Consider the following 13844-nt stretch of genomic DNA (forward strand, 5'->3'; position numbering starts at 1 on the left):
GTGGACAGGATATGAGCCCACCGCAGGGCAATCACACACTCATTCACTCACATGTTCACACACTATGGGCAATTTATAGTCACCAGTTCACCTGAAACACACATCTTTGGACTGTGGAAGGAAACAGGAGCACTCGGAAAATTCGCACAAACACGGCAGAAATGCAAACTCCAGACAGACCGAGTACGATTCAAACCCACAGCCCAGGAAAGTGAAGAACCAGAACAATCCAACAGGCCACCATGCAGCACTAAATAAATGTGTTTCAAGCTTTTAATTGACCCTTGTGTCAAATATTCTGCAATGTAAGTAACATAAATATAAAATGTGATACGGTGGAAGCATGTTGACAAAAGAGGGTGAAAACATGCAGCGATGGCATGCAACACCAGCTGCCATCACCCATTGCTGGCTAATTTAGATGAAAGCCACTGACCTAAATCAGATATGCAGGCTGGTATGGGTTCACATTACCCTTGAACCATAGCTCAGACCTGCAGTTTATTTGCAGCAGGTAGGTGTTCCCCAAGCAGGCAGGGCTGCTTTGTGGCCAGAGGTTTACACTACTGTCACATGAAACTCAGTAACATCACATTCAGTGTACCGGCATACGCAGAGATAATGCACAGAGTATCATAAACCGCAAAGGAGTTATCATCTTACACAGATGCACCACCCAGAATCACTTTATGAGGTGTCTCAACTCTGGTCGAATGAGGCTAGTTATTTTTCTACATGTGCAAGACTACTTGAAAGGCACATTACTGGCTGTGTTAAACCTTTTCTGTGTTTGTGTTCCACTTCGATAGCAGTTCTGTGGGCTCTTGTGGCTCAGGGTATTTATAGTTCCTCTAACCATCCACAAACATGCTGCTCTAATTATTTATATGTACATACACACATATATTTATATACACATACGTACATACAAACCTGGCAATGAGAGATTACAGCCAACATAGACATGGACTCACAGTCAACTGGGATGCTTAAACATTAAAAATTAAGGCAGAAGATACAGTGGACATACATGTATATATATATATATATATATATAATAATGGATATATATACAGTATATGACAGCTGAGTACTATTCTGCAGTTAATTTAAAAAGAGAACACCTTTTTGAGAGAACATGCTTATTCAAATGCAGTAGAGATACACGGGGTCTAACACGGACAGTTAGGTGCTCCATTAATATGACAAGTGTAAGAATTAGTTGGCAAAACCCTGAGCTCTACCAGAAAGGATGCATAGAGAACTGGTACCACTGAGGGGACGATTTGCTGTGGACGAGATGGTCCAAGGTAGACAAAGGGAACCACGCAGAGAGGGAAATTCACTGTGGTAAGCATACATTCTCCTGCCCTGCCTACCTTTAAATCCAGGCTTAAGACCACCTTGTTCAAACTCACATGTATGCAACATATAGGAAATATGCTATTTTCCCTGGACCTTTTTTCCTATCCCCTCTTTTCCTCATCATTTAGTATTTTCTGTTTTGGTGTATGCTGTCTTTGTGTGCACACTTTTATACATTTATTGTAAACTGCTTTATAGTGGTGACCCATCTATTGGGCTATTGTATTTTGTTACACTGCTTCAGAAGCTGTAAACAGGTTATTATTTACAGTTGGGCACTTAATGTTTTTTAATCAGTAAAAGAATGTGTACAGGAGTATGATGGAGTAATTTGGGTCATTTTAGCTAACGATTTAAAAAGAAAAATAAGCTAGTTTTAGCTTTTGAGTAACTTCCCATTAAGCAGAGGTCAGCCTATAGGCAGTTCAGGTCCAGCGCTCTTCCGTCAGAGAGCTGACAGTAGTGGACTTGCCTGCAGAAAGAGAAGTGGCACAGACAAGCGGGCAGAAACTTGATGATCAACAGTGATTTTTAAGATCAAGGCTTTAGCTCTGCTGTTGTGTCTATGAGTACGCAACCACTAGAACTAGGGCTCAGGGATGTAGCAACTTTTGATGGACAGCCCCTTGTCACTAGACCTTTGCTTGTTTTTTTTCCAGTTAATGAAGTAACTAATGTGACAAGCAAGAAAACATGTTGGGTGATTAACAGAGGGTGGAGATGGATGTTTGATCATGCATATGGTGATGTTGTGTACATTTCAGCTGCTATGGTCATTCACTTTTAAATCTGGTTAACAACTGGTTTACACTCCCTCTTGAGAGCACCTCCACACCACAATTAGGCACAACTGACTTTGGTTAAAAAGGGTTACTACTTAGCACAGTAAAACATGGGGTTAAACCAGAAGTCCTTGTGAACTGATAAGGCAGGTCACAGCAAAACCCACACGCACAGGCAGTGTGATTTGAATGACGCCACACACAAGCAGCTCTCACTAAAGCTTCTGCAAGCAGTGACTAACCCTGCTGCTGAGGAAATTACCTTGCAGTGTTGCAAGAGAAAAAGGGGAATTATAGCTATGTGGACACCACCCTCAGAGTTTAAGAGGTAATGCAGTTACCCGGGGAGAGGAGGAATCCTGTCTCCTCCAAATTGCAGGTTAGCCCATAGCAGTTCTTAAAAACAAGACAAATTTCAAAGTGAACTGCAGAGCTTTAAGTAAAAAAGGGACACAAGTTGTACAAAGGCTTTGAGGCATCAACATGAACGAAAGTTCAGTGCAGTACTTTGTGCAAAGCAGCACCACCCAATGGAGGGGGTCAGGAATTGCTTTTAAATAGTTTACTCCTGCAAAGTTCAGTCAAACATTACATTTACTTATTTAGCAGACACTTTTCTCCAAAGCATCTCCCATTGTACTTGGTAGTGTAATCAGCCCACACACCTTATTCACCAAGCTGACTTGCACTGGGTCACTCATCCATACATCAGTGGAACACACTCCCTCTGTCACACACACTATGGGTGATCCTGAACAGTATATCTTTAGACTGTGGGAGGAAACCAGAGCACCCAGCAGAAACCCACACACACATGGGGAGAACATGCAAACTCCTCACAGGCTGAGTGAGGCTTGAACTCACATCCTCTCACACCACCCAGGTGCTGTGAGACAACAGCGCTACTTGCCGTGGCACCATGCTACCTGATCATATGATTTCTACCCTGTACTCACTGAGGTCCTGCAACATTACTGAAGATTTTTGTTTACAGATATAATTTTCCAAATAAGATACTCCAAAGTGATTTGTTATTCAACCTGCTAGTAACAGTAACATCCACCTTTCAGCTTCAAAAGAAAACATGCCATGAGAGAGCCTTACAAAACTTTCACTAGTCTCCCCACAGCCACTAGAACAGATATCACACATCAACACCCCTTCTAGACAACCTTGGTGAAATTACCCAATTTAAAGCAGCTGTATTAATATAATAAGACCACTAAAGAAAAGATCCAAGTTTGTGTATGCATTTATTTTAAATCAAATCAAACACACAAAATTAAGACCTTCATAACATGGATTATCTTCCCCCCACCTCAACTGTAAACACTGTACACATTTTAGTGAATCCATCCTTCCAATATATGAGCTGGCAGCTGTTGCTCAAAGCACCACAAATATCCCCATCCAGCTAAAACTGAATGGTTTCGGCAACAGGAGACAATGGTTCTGTAAACTGCAAAAGGCATAAACAGCCTATTGGTCCTAAAATAGAAGAGAAATGCCACAAAAAAACTAATGGCATTTTCCACCAAAAAACCATGAACACACCCAAAGACTGAGACACAAGTGAAGAGGCAGCAGGGAGAGAAAGACGGAAGGACAAGCAATCGTAGAATTGCTTCTGATACTGCCCCTCTGCCAATCACCTGCCCCAATCTTGGCTCTTATTTAAAGGTGAGGGCACACCCTTCCCATAGGTAAGCAACAGAGTTAAAATTAAGGAATGGACAAACTCCAGAAACATTAAAACAGTAGAGAAGTAGTTTGGAAAAGCATGTTTGACAGAGGTTGAGTAGAGCTGATGATAGAACCCCAGACTAGAATGTTCTTCTTGATTCATCTTTCACAGGTCCACCGGTCTCATCTTCTCCATGTAAAGTCTAATGGCATCCATGTCTTTCTGTTATACAGCTGTTTGTACCCAACCCCAGCAAGACATTCTGGGAAGGGACCACTAGCGTTTATACTTTGCAGCCTCTTCTTTTTCTGAAAGAGATGATGTAACTGTGAGATATTTGTTGTGTTGGTCACAGTTTGACAACTGACTGTAGTATAGAGTACAAGTGAAAAGTGTGAATACATTTGGGAAACACCCACATGGGGCAGAACTGGACAGAAGGGTAAAAACAAAGCAATACATGAGTATCCTACATTTCTGGAAACTGCTGCAGAAGACCTGGGAAAACATTGTGCCTTATTTGGTAATTAACTGAGCAGCTTATGAAAAAAGGGGCAGCAGGAAGCACAGTGGTTAGAACTGCTGCCTTTTGATCTGAAGGTCATCAGTTTGTGTCATACCTACTTCTGTAGTAACCTTAAGAAAGGTACTTACCCCAAAATTGCTCCAGTAAAAAAAAAAATATCTAATGTATAAATGGGTAAATCATTGTAAGCACATTAAGTCAATTTGGAGACATGTCAGCTAAATTATCAGTTTTTTTTTTTTAAAACTAGTTCCCACCAATTGTACTCACTTTTGAGTGGTGATGGACATTAGTATTAGGGTATGCATTTACAGCAAAGCCATGAGTTTAAGTATGTGCTCATTTTCCTTGAATTCAGGTATGAGAACCACACACAGACACAGACACACACAGTCTGAAACCACTTGTCCCAAGTGGGTCGCGGCAAACTGGAGCCTAACCCAGCAACACAGGGCGCAAGGCTGGAGGGGGAGGTGGACACACCCAGATCAGGATGCCAGTCTGTTGTAGGGCACCCCAAGCGGGACTCGAACTCCAGACCCACCAGAGAGCAGGACCTGGACAAGCCAGCTGCACTGCTGTGCCCCCCTTATGGGAACCAGTGTCTCCAAAAAGGATGGATGGAAGTTCCATGCAGGTAAAAGTGTGCATTCAAGTCCATCAAAACCAAAATGTTTTTAAATACTCTTGCACGTAGCATGCAGCCAACTTGTGCAGAGTGAATGATCCAATCTAAGTACTTGCACACCCTTCCCTTCACCTTTCCTGAGCTCTTCCCTCTTCCTAGCAGCTTCTTCCCGCTGCTTCTTGATGATGGCTAGCCGTGCGAGGTCTGCCTGTGCTTGCTCCGTCTTCCCCTCTAAATGCAGCTTCATATAGTGGTCCTTAGCACGCTGCTTCTCAATCTCCTCCCTGTCCAAAAAGAAGAACATTAAGTATATCACCCTTGTAGACCTTGAGAAAACCATACACCCTATATCTTCACCATGCCAAGATTAAATGGATGCAAAGCTTAACACAGATGTTAAAATTGACAAAACTTAAGAACAGTGTGTATGAAAGGCAATAAGGTCTTCAAATAATCTGTGTTTTTACAAAAGACCTCCTCAGTTCCCACCTTGTCAAGGGTGAGAGCACCATGGTCATCAAAGACTCAGAGCCCAGTGCAAAATATCATGGGAGATCTCAAACCAAGACATTTAGCAAAAGTCTTTTCTTCATTATCCCTCCCCCAACAATATGCAGCTGAATTTTTTCAACTTATTGTGACAATCTGCAGCAGACTCCCCTCTCTCGACGACTCAGCTCTTTGGGGACACTGACATCCAGGTCTGTCACCTTCTTGCTGTTCTGGGTGATGCGGTTGGGATTCTCAATTTCTATGAGCCCTTCCACTCCTTTCCTCCTCTGCTGCTAAATGCCCCAACAGAGAAAGCAACAGCATGACATCCCTTCACTCGAAAGATAACATCCCATTATCTTAAAAGTTCCCAAATTAAATTTAAAAAAAAAACTACTAACATCCAGCTTGAGTTCACTATGTGAGAACAATACAAATGATACCAGATGAAGGACTCTTGACCCAGGAATATATGCAGGGGGCAACAATGGATTTCCAGTACCAACTGACAACCTCTCTCCCAAAGTGTCTCACTCACTTCATCATCACTGCTTTCTTCAGACTCTGATGTGCTCTCGGGGTCTGAATCTGCGTCATCTTCCTTGAGGATGGACAAATTTGTTTACTTTAGTATCGCCGCATTTTTCCTTACCAGCAGACAGCTTTAGAAAAGACAAGCATTACAATACAGTAACTTGGGACATTAACAGATCAAGGAACCAGAATTCCATCCATACCATCAGATGAAGATGAATTCAATTGTTTACTCTGAGTGTGCATTGCTTTGGATCATAAACTAGCTTCTAAATTAACAGATGTGGAGAAGAGCCCTTTCATACCTTCTCCTTTTCGGCTCTCATCTGTCGGTCAATCTCCTCAGGGTTGGAGAACTGCTTCCTCCTGCCCTTGTAGCCCTTCTTTCCTGAGGGCCCAAGTGGGAGTGATATACAGTTAGAGGATTATAGATAAGCAAGAGTCTGAGCTTCACCAGCATCTCCGTGTCTTCTTTTAAACCCCTCAACTAGCAGTTCCAACACAACACACTACCGACTACGAGGGTTTCCAGCCACGTGGACGAAAGACTCCGACAGAACAAGCTGTTGTGTTCCATTCTTGTGTGAGGTAACAGTTGTGACAGAAAATATTTTTTAATAACTTGACGTTATTTTTTAAAAAAAAAGGCTGAAGAGGTACACAAATGCCATGGAGATCATTTACCGAAAGCAGGGTCGTATTGTTGTATGACAGGGCAATCAACACGTGAATGGCGGTACTAGAATCGTGCAGTACGTCATACGTTAAACTTAAGGACAAATACTTACTAGAACAGACAGTTTTCAACTGTTAGCTAAGCGACTCTCTGTTCAATACTTACCGCTTCTCGGCATTTTTAAATATCCTAAATTAAAATATCCGACAAAAACAGGAAACGAGGAAAGCGCAGGGAGACCGTTAAACCATAACCTGTCAGCACAACCTATTCTCTCACTGGGGCTCAGGGCCGGTTTAGTTTCGTTTCACTGGAAGGCCTTTTATAATATTACAGCGCCCGCCGCGCTCGAGCTGCTTCCGTTTCCTGTGGTCTAGAGCGGGAAGGAAGAGTAACCCTTCTGTACGCCTTCTTTTTCACCCAATACAGTAAAGAAAAAGTAATTTGTACTGATATGTATACGACCAATCACAGAGCAACTATTATGACGTGTGGCTTCAATAACGAATAATATGCGGTTTTATTCGTTTACAGGGGTGCGGTGGCGCAGTGGGTTGGACCACAGTCCTGCTCTCTGGTGGGTCTGGGGTTCAAGTCCCGCTTGGGGTGCCTTGCGACGGACTGGCGTCCCGTCCTGGGTGTGTCCCCTCCCCCTCCGGCCTTACGCCCTGTGTTGCCGGGTAGGCTCCGGTTCCCCGTGACCCCCTATGGGACAAGCGGTTCTGAAAATGTGTGTGTGTGTGTGTATTCGTTTACAAAACTTTACAAATTTGGGCAAAGACGTAAAATATGGGTGCTGCGGGTTTTTGGTAAAAAATTCGTTCTGTTTCAGTATTATATAATTATTCATAATTGATTAAGGAGAATAACGTTATTTAAATTAAACTGTATCATTTACTTAAACCTCTTGACTTTAGTCTATATCACATACTTGCATCAGTAACGCGGGTCGTTACAATACTACTTTGTCAAAAATACGAAGTAAATCATTACAAAAGCCGCTAAAACATAAAATAATAAGAAAAACTTGATAAAACTCAACACAAAAACACATGCAGCCGTAAGTTTACCCTATTTTTTTCATTTTATTCTAATATGTTCATAAGACACTGACCCGTTGAAATCGTTTTCACAATAAATACGTTTTTTCGTTATTATTACGGTTAGTCTACGGGTGGTAACAGCTGACAGTCCTTCATAGCCGTGTCATTATTGTTGCAGTAATGAGAACCCAAGGTGTTACAGAAAAAAACAGTGGCATTTGGCATGAAAAGCACAAGATAAATTCATCTTACATTTATTTAGCTGATGCTTTTCATCAAAGCAACTTACAATCTTAAGGTTACAATTATATACCCATTTATACAGCTAAGTAATTTTTACTGGAGAAATTTAGGGTAAGTACCTTGCTCAAGGGTAGTACAGCTAGGTGTGGGAAATCAAATCTGCCACCTTTGGATCCAAAGGCAGTAGCTCTAACCACTATACTACCAACTGCCCTGTCTTAACCTTAACTTCTTGATGATGCATAGTGATATGATTTCGTTCCCCTATATACAGTATGTAACTCACCTATAGGTGGAATGACAATAAAATTGACTTTGGCTTTGAATGGTATTTTCTCTACACTGTGACCTCAAGAAGGAATTATTGAATTTCTTATCAGAAGTGTGGATACTGTGCAATGATGGATCATCTGAATATGATTAGTTCTATACATATTACCTCAACTTCCTAGTGTTTAGGTGAGAGCCCTTTGGTAATAGTGTTCAGAACAATGGGGAGTTCTTTACCTGTGGTAGACATGCCATACTTCTGTAGGAATTCAGAGTAACACAATAATTGGCCCTTGTTGTCAAATAACTGTCTCACAAATACAACATTTTTGTCATACAGTGTTTTAAAAAGGGGGTGTGGTGGCACAGTCCTGTTCTCCAGTGGGTCTGGGGTTCGAGTCCCGCTTGGGGTGCCTTGCGATGGACTGGCGTCCCGTCCTGGGTGTGTCCCCTCCCCCTCCGGCCTTACGCCCTGCGTTGCTGGGTAGGCTCCGGTTCCCTGTAACCCTGTGTGTGTGTGTGTGTGTGTGTGTGTGTGTGTGTGTGTGTGTGTGTGTGTGAGAGATAATATTCAGAATTTTATCTTCATAATTAAAGAAATTTTTGACCAAATTGTCAATTATCCAAATCAAATACAATAAGACCGCCCTTGTCTACAGGGTTGTATAAATGATCCTTTTTTAGATAGTGTGTTCTGTTTCTCCCTATGAAATTGAACATTTCACTATCATCACCTTTAATAATAGATTGTGGGTTGTAATGTACACAAGACAAGATTAGGCTTCTGTTTTAGCTAATATTCTACCATTAAGAGACAGATCCTGCAGTAACCATGAATATGTAGTTTGTCGGTGTCACGTCTCCATCAGCCAGCACATCGGCGACACCTGCTGTTCCCTGATGGAACAGAAGCTAAAAAGGGACGCCGAGGAGGAGACCGTGTGGGACCTTGTTCAGCGACTTCTCTTGCCTTCCTGATTGTGTATCCTGTAACTCCTTCCGACCTCGACCTCCGCCTGTTTGTTCTTTGACCACGATTATCTCCTTGTCCTGTGTATTATGTTTGCCGATCGCCCGACCTTCGCCTGTCCCCGACTGCTCTTTTGGCTTTCGTCTGCCTGCTAAAATAAAGATTGTTCTGAGGACTTATGCACTTGAGTCCGTCATCGTGTGCAACGTAATCATTATTATACTGTATTCAGATTTGTAACAATATTTTTGCATTATTTCAGATTTTTAAGAAGATTTTAAGTCAGGTTCCTCAGAAAAGTTATTAAAAGAGCTAGTAGTGTAGTAGTTAGAACTACTGCCTTTAGATCCAAAGGTGGCAGGTTTGATCCCCACCCCTGGCTGTAATACCTTTGAACAAGGTACTTACCCTAAATTGCTTCTCTAAGAATTACCCAGCTGTATAAATGGCTAAATAACTGTAATCTTCACACTAAGTTGCTTTGGAGGAAAGCATCAGCTAAATAAGTTAATGTAAAAAAAAATTATACATTCCATTATAAGTATTTTAAATGCAGATGCATTATGTTAAGGAGATTTTTTGTAAAAAAAATGTTACAATATACAGTATATAATAAAAAAAATTTGATACAGTAAAATTTGTCACTAAAAATGCAAAGAGACAATTTAAATACCTAATTTTTCAAATGTGTCACGCAAACCAAGGGCGCAGGGACGGCTGGATCCAAGTGCAGGATCGTTCGTCAGGAACCAAGGGGTCAGGCGAGTTCTTGTTGTCAGGGACGGGCAAAGAGTCAGTTGATCAGCGGTCTGAGTGAGAGCGAGGATACATGGACGTAGTCAGGGGACGGGGAAATGGTCAAAAGCCAGGGAACAGAAATAGGAAGCTAGGGACGAGGAAGGACAGGACATAGGCGCAGACAGGACGGTTGTCTCAGTGAGATTCCGCAAGTGCATGGGAGCTGAGGAGGGTCTTTTAAAGGCAAGTGCTCCGATTGGTGTCAGGTGCTATCAATTGTGGTGCGGGCATGGACGTGACAGTACCCTCACCCCTACAAGCCACTCCATCCGACCTGTGACACCTGGAAGGGGGGTGGCCTCTGGGACGAGGTGCCAGCTTATCTGGACAGTCCAGATGTAAATCGGTGATGAGGGATGGAGCGCGGATATTGTGAGCCGGCACCAAGCTGCGTTCCTGGGGACAGTACCCCTCCCAGTCCACTAGGTAGTACAGACCCCCACACCGGCGCTTGGAATCCAGAAGGGTGCGAACACTAGGCTATATCCCCTGGAGGGTGTATCAGGTTGCGCCGGGTGGCTTGGAGTACTGTAGGGCTTGAGAAGGGAGACATGAAATGTGGGGCAGATGTGTTAAATGAGGAGGCAACTGTAACAGGTAGGTGACTGGGGCGATCCAAAGGATTTTGTATGGGCCTATAAACTGGGGGCTGAGTTTCTTGGAGGGCAGTTTCAGGCAGATGTCCCTTGTGGATAGCCAACCCATTGCCCAGACTGAAAAAGCAAGGTGCGGTGGTGTCGGTTGGTCTGTTTGTACCGCTGAGCACTTTGTTGAAGATGTTCCTGCACTGCTTGCCAGGCCACCTCACTGTTCAGGAACCAGGAATCCACAGCAGGGAACTCAGAGGAACAAGAGAGGCTGGTAACCAAGGACACACTGGAAAAGGGACAGGCCTGTGGAGGACTGTGACAAGGAGTTATAGGCATATTTGGCTCAGGGCAGGAAATGTGACCACTGGTCCTGGTCTTGTCTGCAGTAGCTTCTTAGAAAGTGACTGAGGTCTTGGTTCAGTCGCTACACTTGTCTGTCAGCGTGAAGATAGTATTTGGAAGTAAGGCTAATGGATACTCCAAGCCTCTGCCAGAACACTCTCCACACCCTGGACATGAACTGAGGACCTCGGTCGGAGACAATGTCCTCGGGTAACCCAAAGATCCGGAATACATTCTGAAAGAGAAGCTTGGCCGTGGCCAGGGCAGTGGGAAGTTGAAACAAAGGAAGAAGATGACAGGACTTAGAAAACCTGTCCAACACCACTAGGGTCACTGTATTACCCTTGAAGGGCAGTAAGTCTGTCAGGAAGTCCACCGCTACATGTGACTAAGGCCTGAATGGACCTGGAAGGGACTCCAACAGCCCTGCAGGTTTCTGGTTTGGGGTCCTAGCCTGAGCACATAACCTCACATGCCTCCACAAACTCCTGTACATCCTCTCTAAGGGAGGGCCACCAGTACTTCTTTTTGAGCAGGGCCAGAATTCATTGACACGCTGGGTGGCCAGCGGCTGGGGCGTCATGCACCCAGTGGAGTAGCTGTGGGCGCATCCTGGCAGGGACATACTCCTTGCCTTCTGGGGTGTCAACTGGACTGGGTTCCTCATTTTGGGCCCTCTGGAGGTCCTGCGTGAACTGCCAACGTACAGGAACCACAATGTAAGTGCTGGGAAGGGTGGTCTCGGGCGCTTCTGGGGGTCGGGTCCTTGTCATACAGCCGGGACAGGGCGTCAGCCTTGGTGTTCTTGGAACCAGGATGGTAGGAGACTGAACTGGAACTTGGTAGAGAAAAGAGCCCAACGAGCTGTCTTCAGGTACTCCAGGTTTCGATGGTCCGTAAAGACCAAGAACGGGTGAGTAGCCTCCTCCAACCAGTGTCTCCACTCCTCCAGAGCCAGCTTGATCGCTAACAATTCCCTGTTAGCGATGTCATAATTGCATTTGATGGGCGACAGCTTACATGAAAAATATGCACACGGATGGAGATTGGCTGGGGTTCCCTGTCTCTGCAATAAAACCGCACCGACACCCACAGTCGAGGCATCTACCTCAACAACAAAAGGTAACGATGGATCGGGGTGCTTAAGGATCGAAGTGGTTGTGAAATGCCGTTTGAGATCCTGGAATGCCTCAAGGGCCTCTGGCTGCCAGGAGAGCTTGGATCTTTTACCCTTGAGAAGAAGGTGAGGGGAGCAGCTAGGCTACTGAATTCATGAATAAACCGGCGGTGAAAGTTCGCAAACCCCAAAAACCGTTGTAGAGCCTTCCCAGAGGTTGGACGGGGCCAGTCCAGCACTGCCTGGACCTTAGTGGAGTCCATTGCCACTCCATCTGGACCAAGGATGAAACCCAGGAAAGACACACGCTCCTGGTAAAACAGACATTTTTCACCCTTAACAAAGAGGCTATTAGCTAATAAGCGGCTGAGCACCTGTCTTACGTGTGTCACATGCACGGCCATAGAAGGTGAGAACACCAGGATGTCATCGAGATACACAAGTACATACTTATTCACCAAATCTCCTAGCACATGATTAACAAAAGCCTGGAATACAGAGGGGGCGTTAGCTAACCCGAAAGGCATAACCAGGTATTCATAGTGATCTAGGGTGATGCTAAATGCAGTTTTCCACTCGTCCCCCTCTCTTATCTGGATGAGATTATACGCACTGTGAAGGTCTAATTTGGTAAAGACCTGTGCACCATGGACCCGTTCAAGCGTGGCCGGGATCAGTGACAGGGGATTAGGGTATTTCACTGATCTCATTGAGATTTCTGTAGTCAATGCAGGGGCATAGACCACCGTCCTCCCCCCCAACCCCCACAAAGAAAAACCCTGCTGAGACCGGTGAGGTGGCTGGCCTAATAATACTCAAGGATAGGGTCTCCATCATGTATTCCTCCATGGCCTTCTGTTCAGGTAAAGAAAGTGGGTAACCCGGCCCCTTGGAGAGGAGGTTGATGGCACAGTCCCACAGATGGTATAGAGGTAGGACAGACGCGTGCGATTTACTAAAGACCTCAGGGAGGTCCGCATACTCCTCTGGCACAGTCAGAGGCTGTGTAGAGTCAGGGCTTTTGACCGACGTGGATCTCCAAGAGAAAGAAAGGCAAGAGGAAGCGCACTATTCTCTCCATGATATCAGTTCCCCATTAGATCATGCAAAGCCAGTCAGGTGTACCCCAAAATTACCGGGGTGTCAGGGGATTTGATAAGAAAAAAGGAGATGGGCTCCTTATGACATACCTCCATCTGAAGGAGGATCTCCGCTGTTTGGGACTCCACCACTCCTGTCCCGAGTGGTTGCCCATCGAGCACCTTAACCCGTAACGTGATATCATGGGCAAAGAGTTGGCTGATCTGCCATCAGGGTGAGAATCCATGGATGTAGTCAGAGGACAAAGCGAATGGTCAAAAGCCGGAGGCCGGACACAGGACACAGGACACAGGACACAGGACACAGGACACAGGACACAGGACACAGGACAAGACAGTTCTCTCAGTGAGATTCCACAAATGCAAGGGAGCTGAGGAGGGTCTTTTAAAGGCAAGTGCTCTGATTGGGGGGATGCGGTGGCGCAGTGGGTTGGACCGCAGTCCTGCTCATTAGTGGGTCTGGGGTTCGAGTCCCGCTTGGGGTGCCTTGCGACGGACTGGCGTCCCGTCCTGGGTGTGTCCCCTTCCCCCTCCGGCCTTACGCCCTGTGTTGCCGGGTAGGCTCCGGTTTCCCGTGACCCCGTGGGGGACAAGCGGTTCTGAAAATGTGTGTGTGTGTGTGTGTGCTCTGATTGGTGTCAGGTGCTGTCGATTATGGTGCGGGTGTGGACATGACAAAATGGT

General features: G+C 44.9%; 1 protein-coding gene and 1 non-coding gene across 3 annotated transcripts; both read right to left on the reverse strand.

Annotated features, from left to right (window-relative positions):
- Positions 1 to 3383: 3383 nt before the first annotated feature.
- pdap1a (pdgfa associated protein 1a) lies at positions 3384 to 7053 on the reverse strand. Of its 2 annotated transcripts, none has more exons than XM_018761584.1 (6): positions 6853 to 7053; positions 6317 to 6399; positions 6016 to 6078; positions 5646 to 5767; positions 5118 to 5269; positions 3384 to 4139 (listed from the first exon to the last, which is right to left on the reverse strand). In XM_018761584.1, the coding sequence occupies exons 1-6, from the start codon at positions 6863 to 6865 to the stop codon at positions 4108 to 4110; spliced, it is 465 nt and encodes a 154-aa protein (XP_018617100.1). In that variant the 5' UTR covers positions 6866 to 7053; the 3' UTR covers positions 3384 to 4107. The 2 variants fall into 2 exon arrangements, with proteins under 2 accessions (XP_018617100.1, XP_018617099.1); XM_018761583.1 differs by having other exon boundaries at positions 5646 to 5770.
- On the reverse strand, positions 5457 to 5542 carry LOC114909240 (small nucleolar RNA SNORD88). Its single transcript, XR_003797181.1, has one exon. It is a non-coding gene; the product is annotated as a small nucleolar RNA SNORD88 (small nucleolar RNA).
- Positions 7054 to 13844: the final 6791 nt, after the last annotated feature.

This window comes from Scleropages formosus, chromosome 20 (assembly GCF_900964775.1).
Source record: "Scleropages formosus chromosome 20, fSclFor1.1, whole genome shotgun sequence".
Lineage (NCBI taxonomy): Eukaryota > Metazoa > Chordata > Actinopteri > Osteoglossiformes > Osteoglossidae > Scleropages > Scleropages formosus.

Coding starts and splice junctions, on each gene's coding strand:
- pdap1a (XM_018761583.1), bottom strand. Junction 5,771..6,015: donor AAGAAAGCAGTGATGATGAA/GTGAGTGAGACA, acceptor TGGGGCATTTAG/CAGCAGAGGAGGAAAGGAGT. Junction 4,140..5,117: donor GAGGGAAGAGCTCAGGAAAG/GTGAAGGGAAGG, acceptor CATCTCTTTCAG/AAAAAGAAGAGGCTGCAAAG.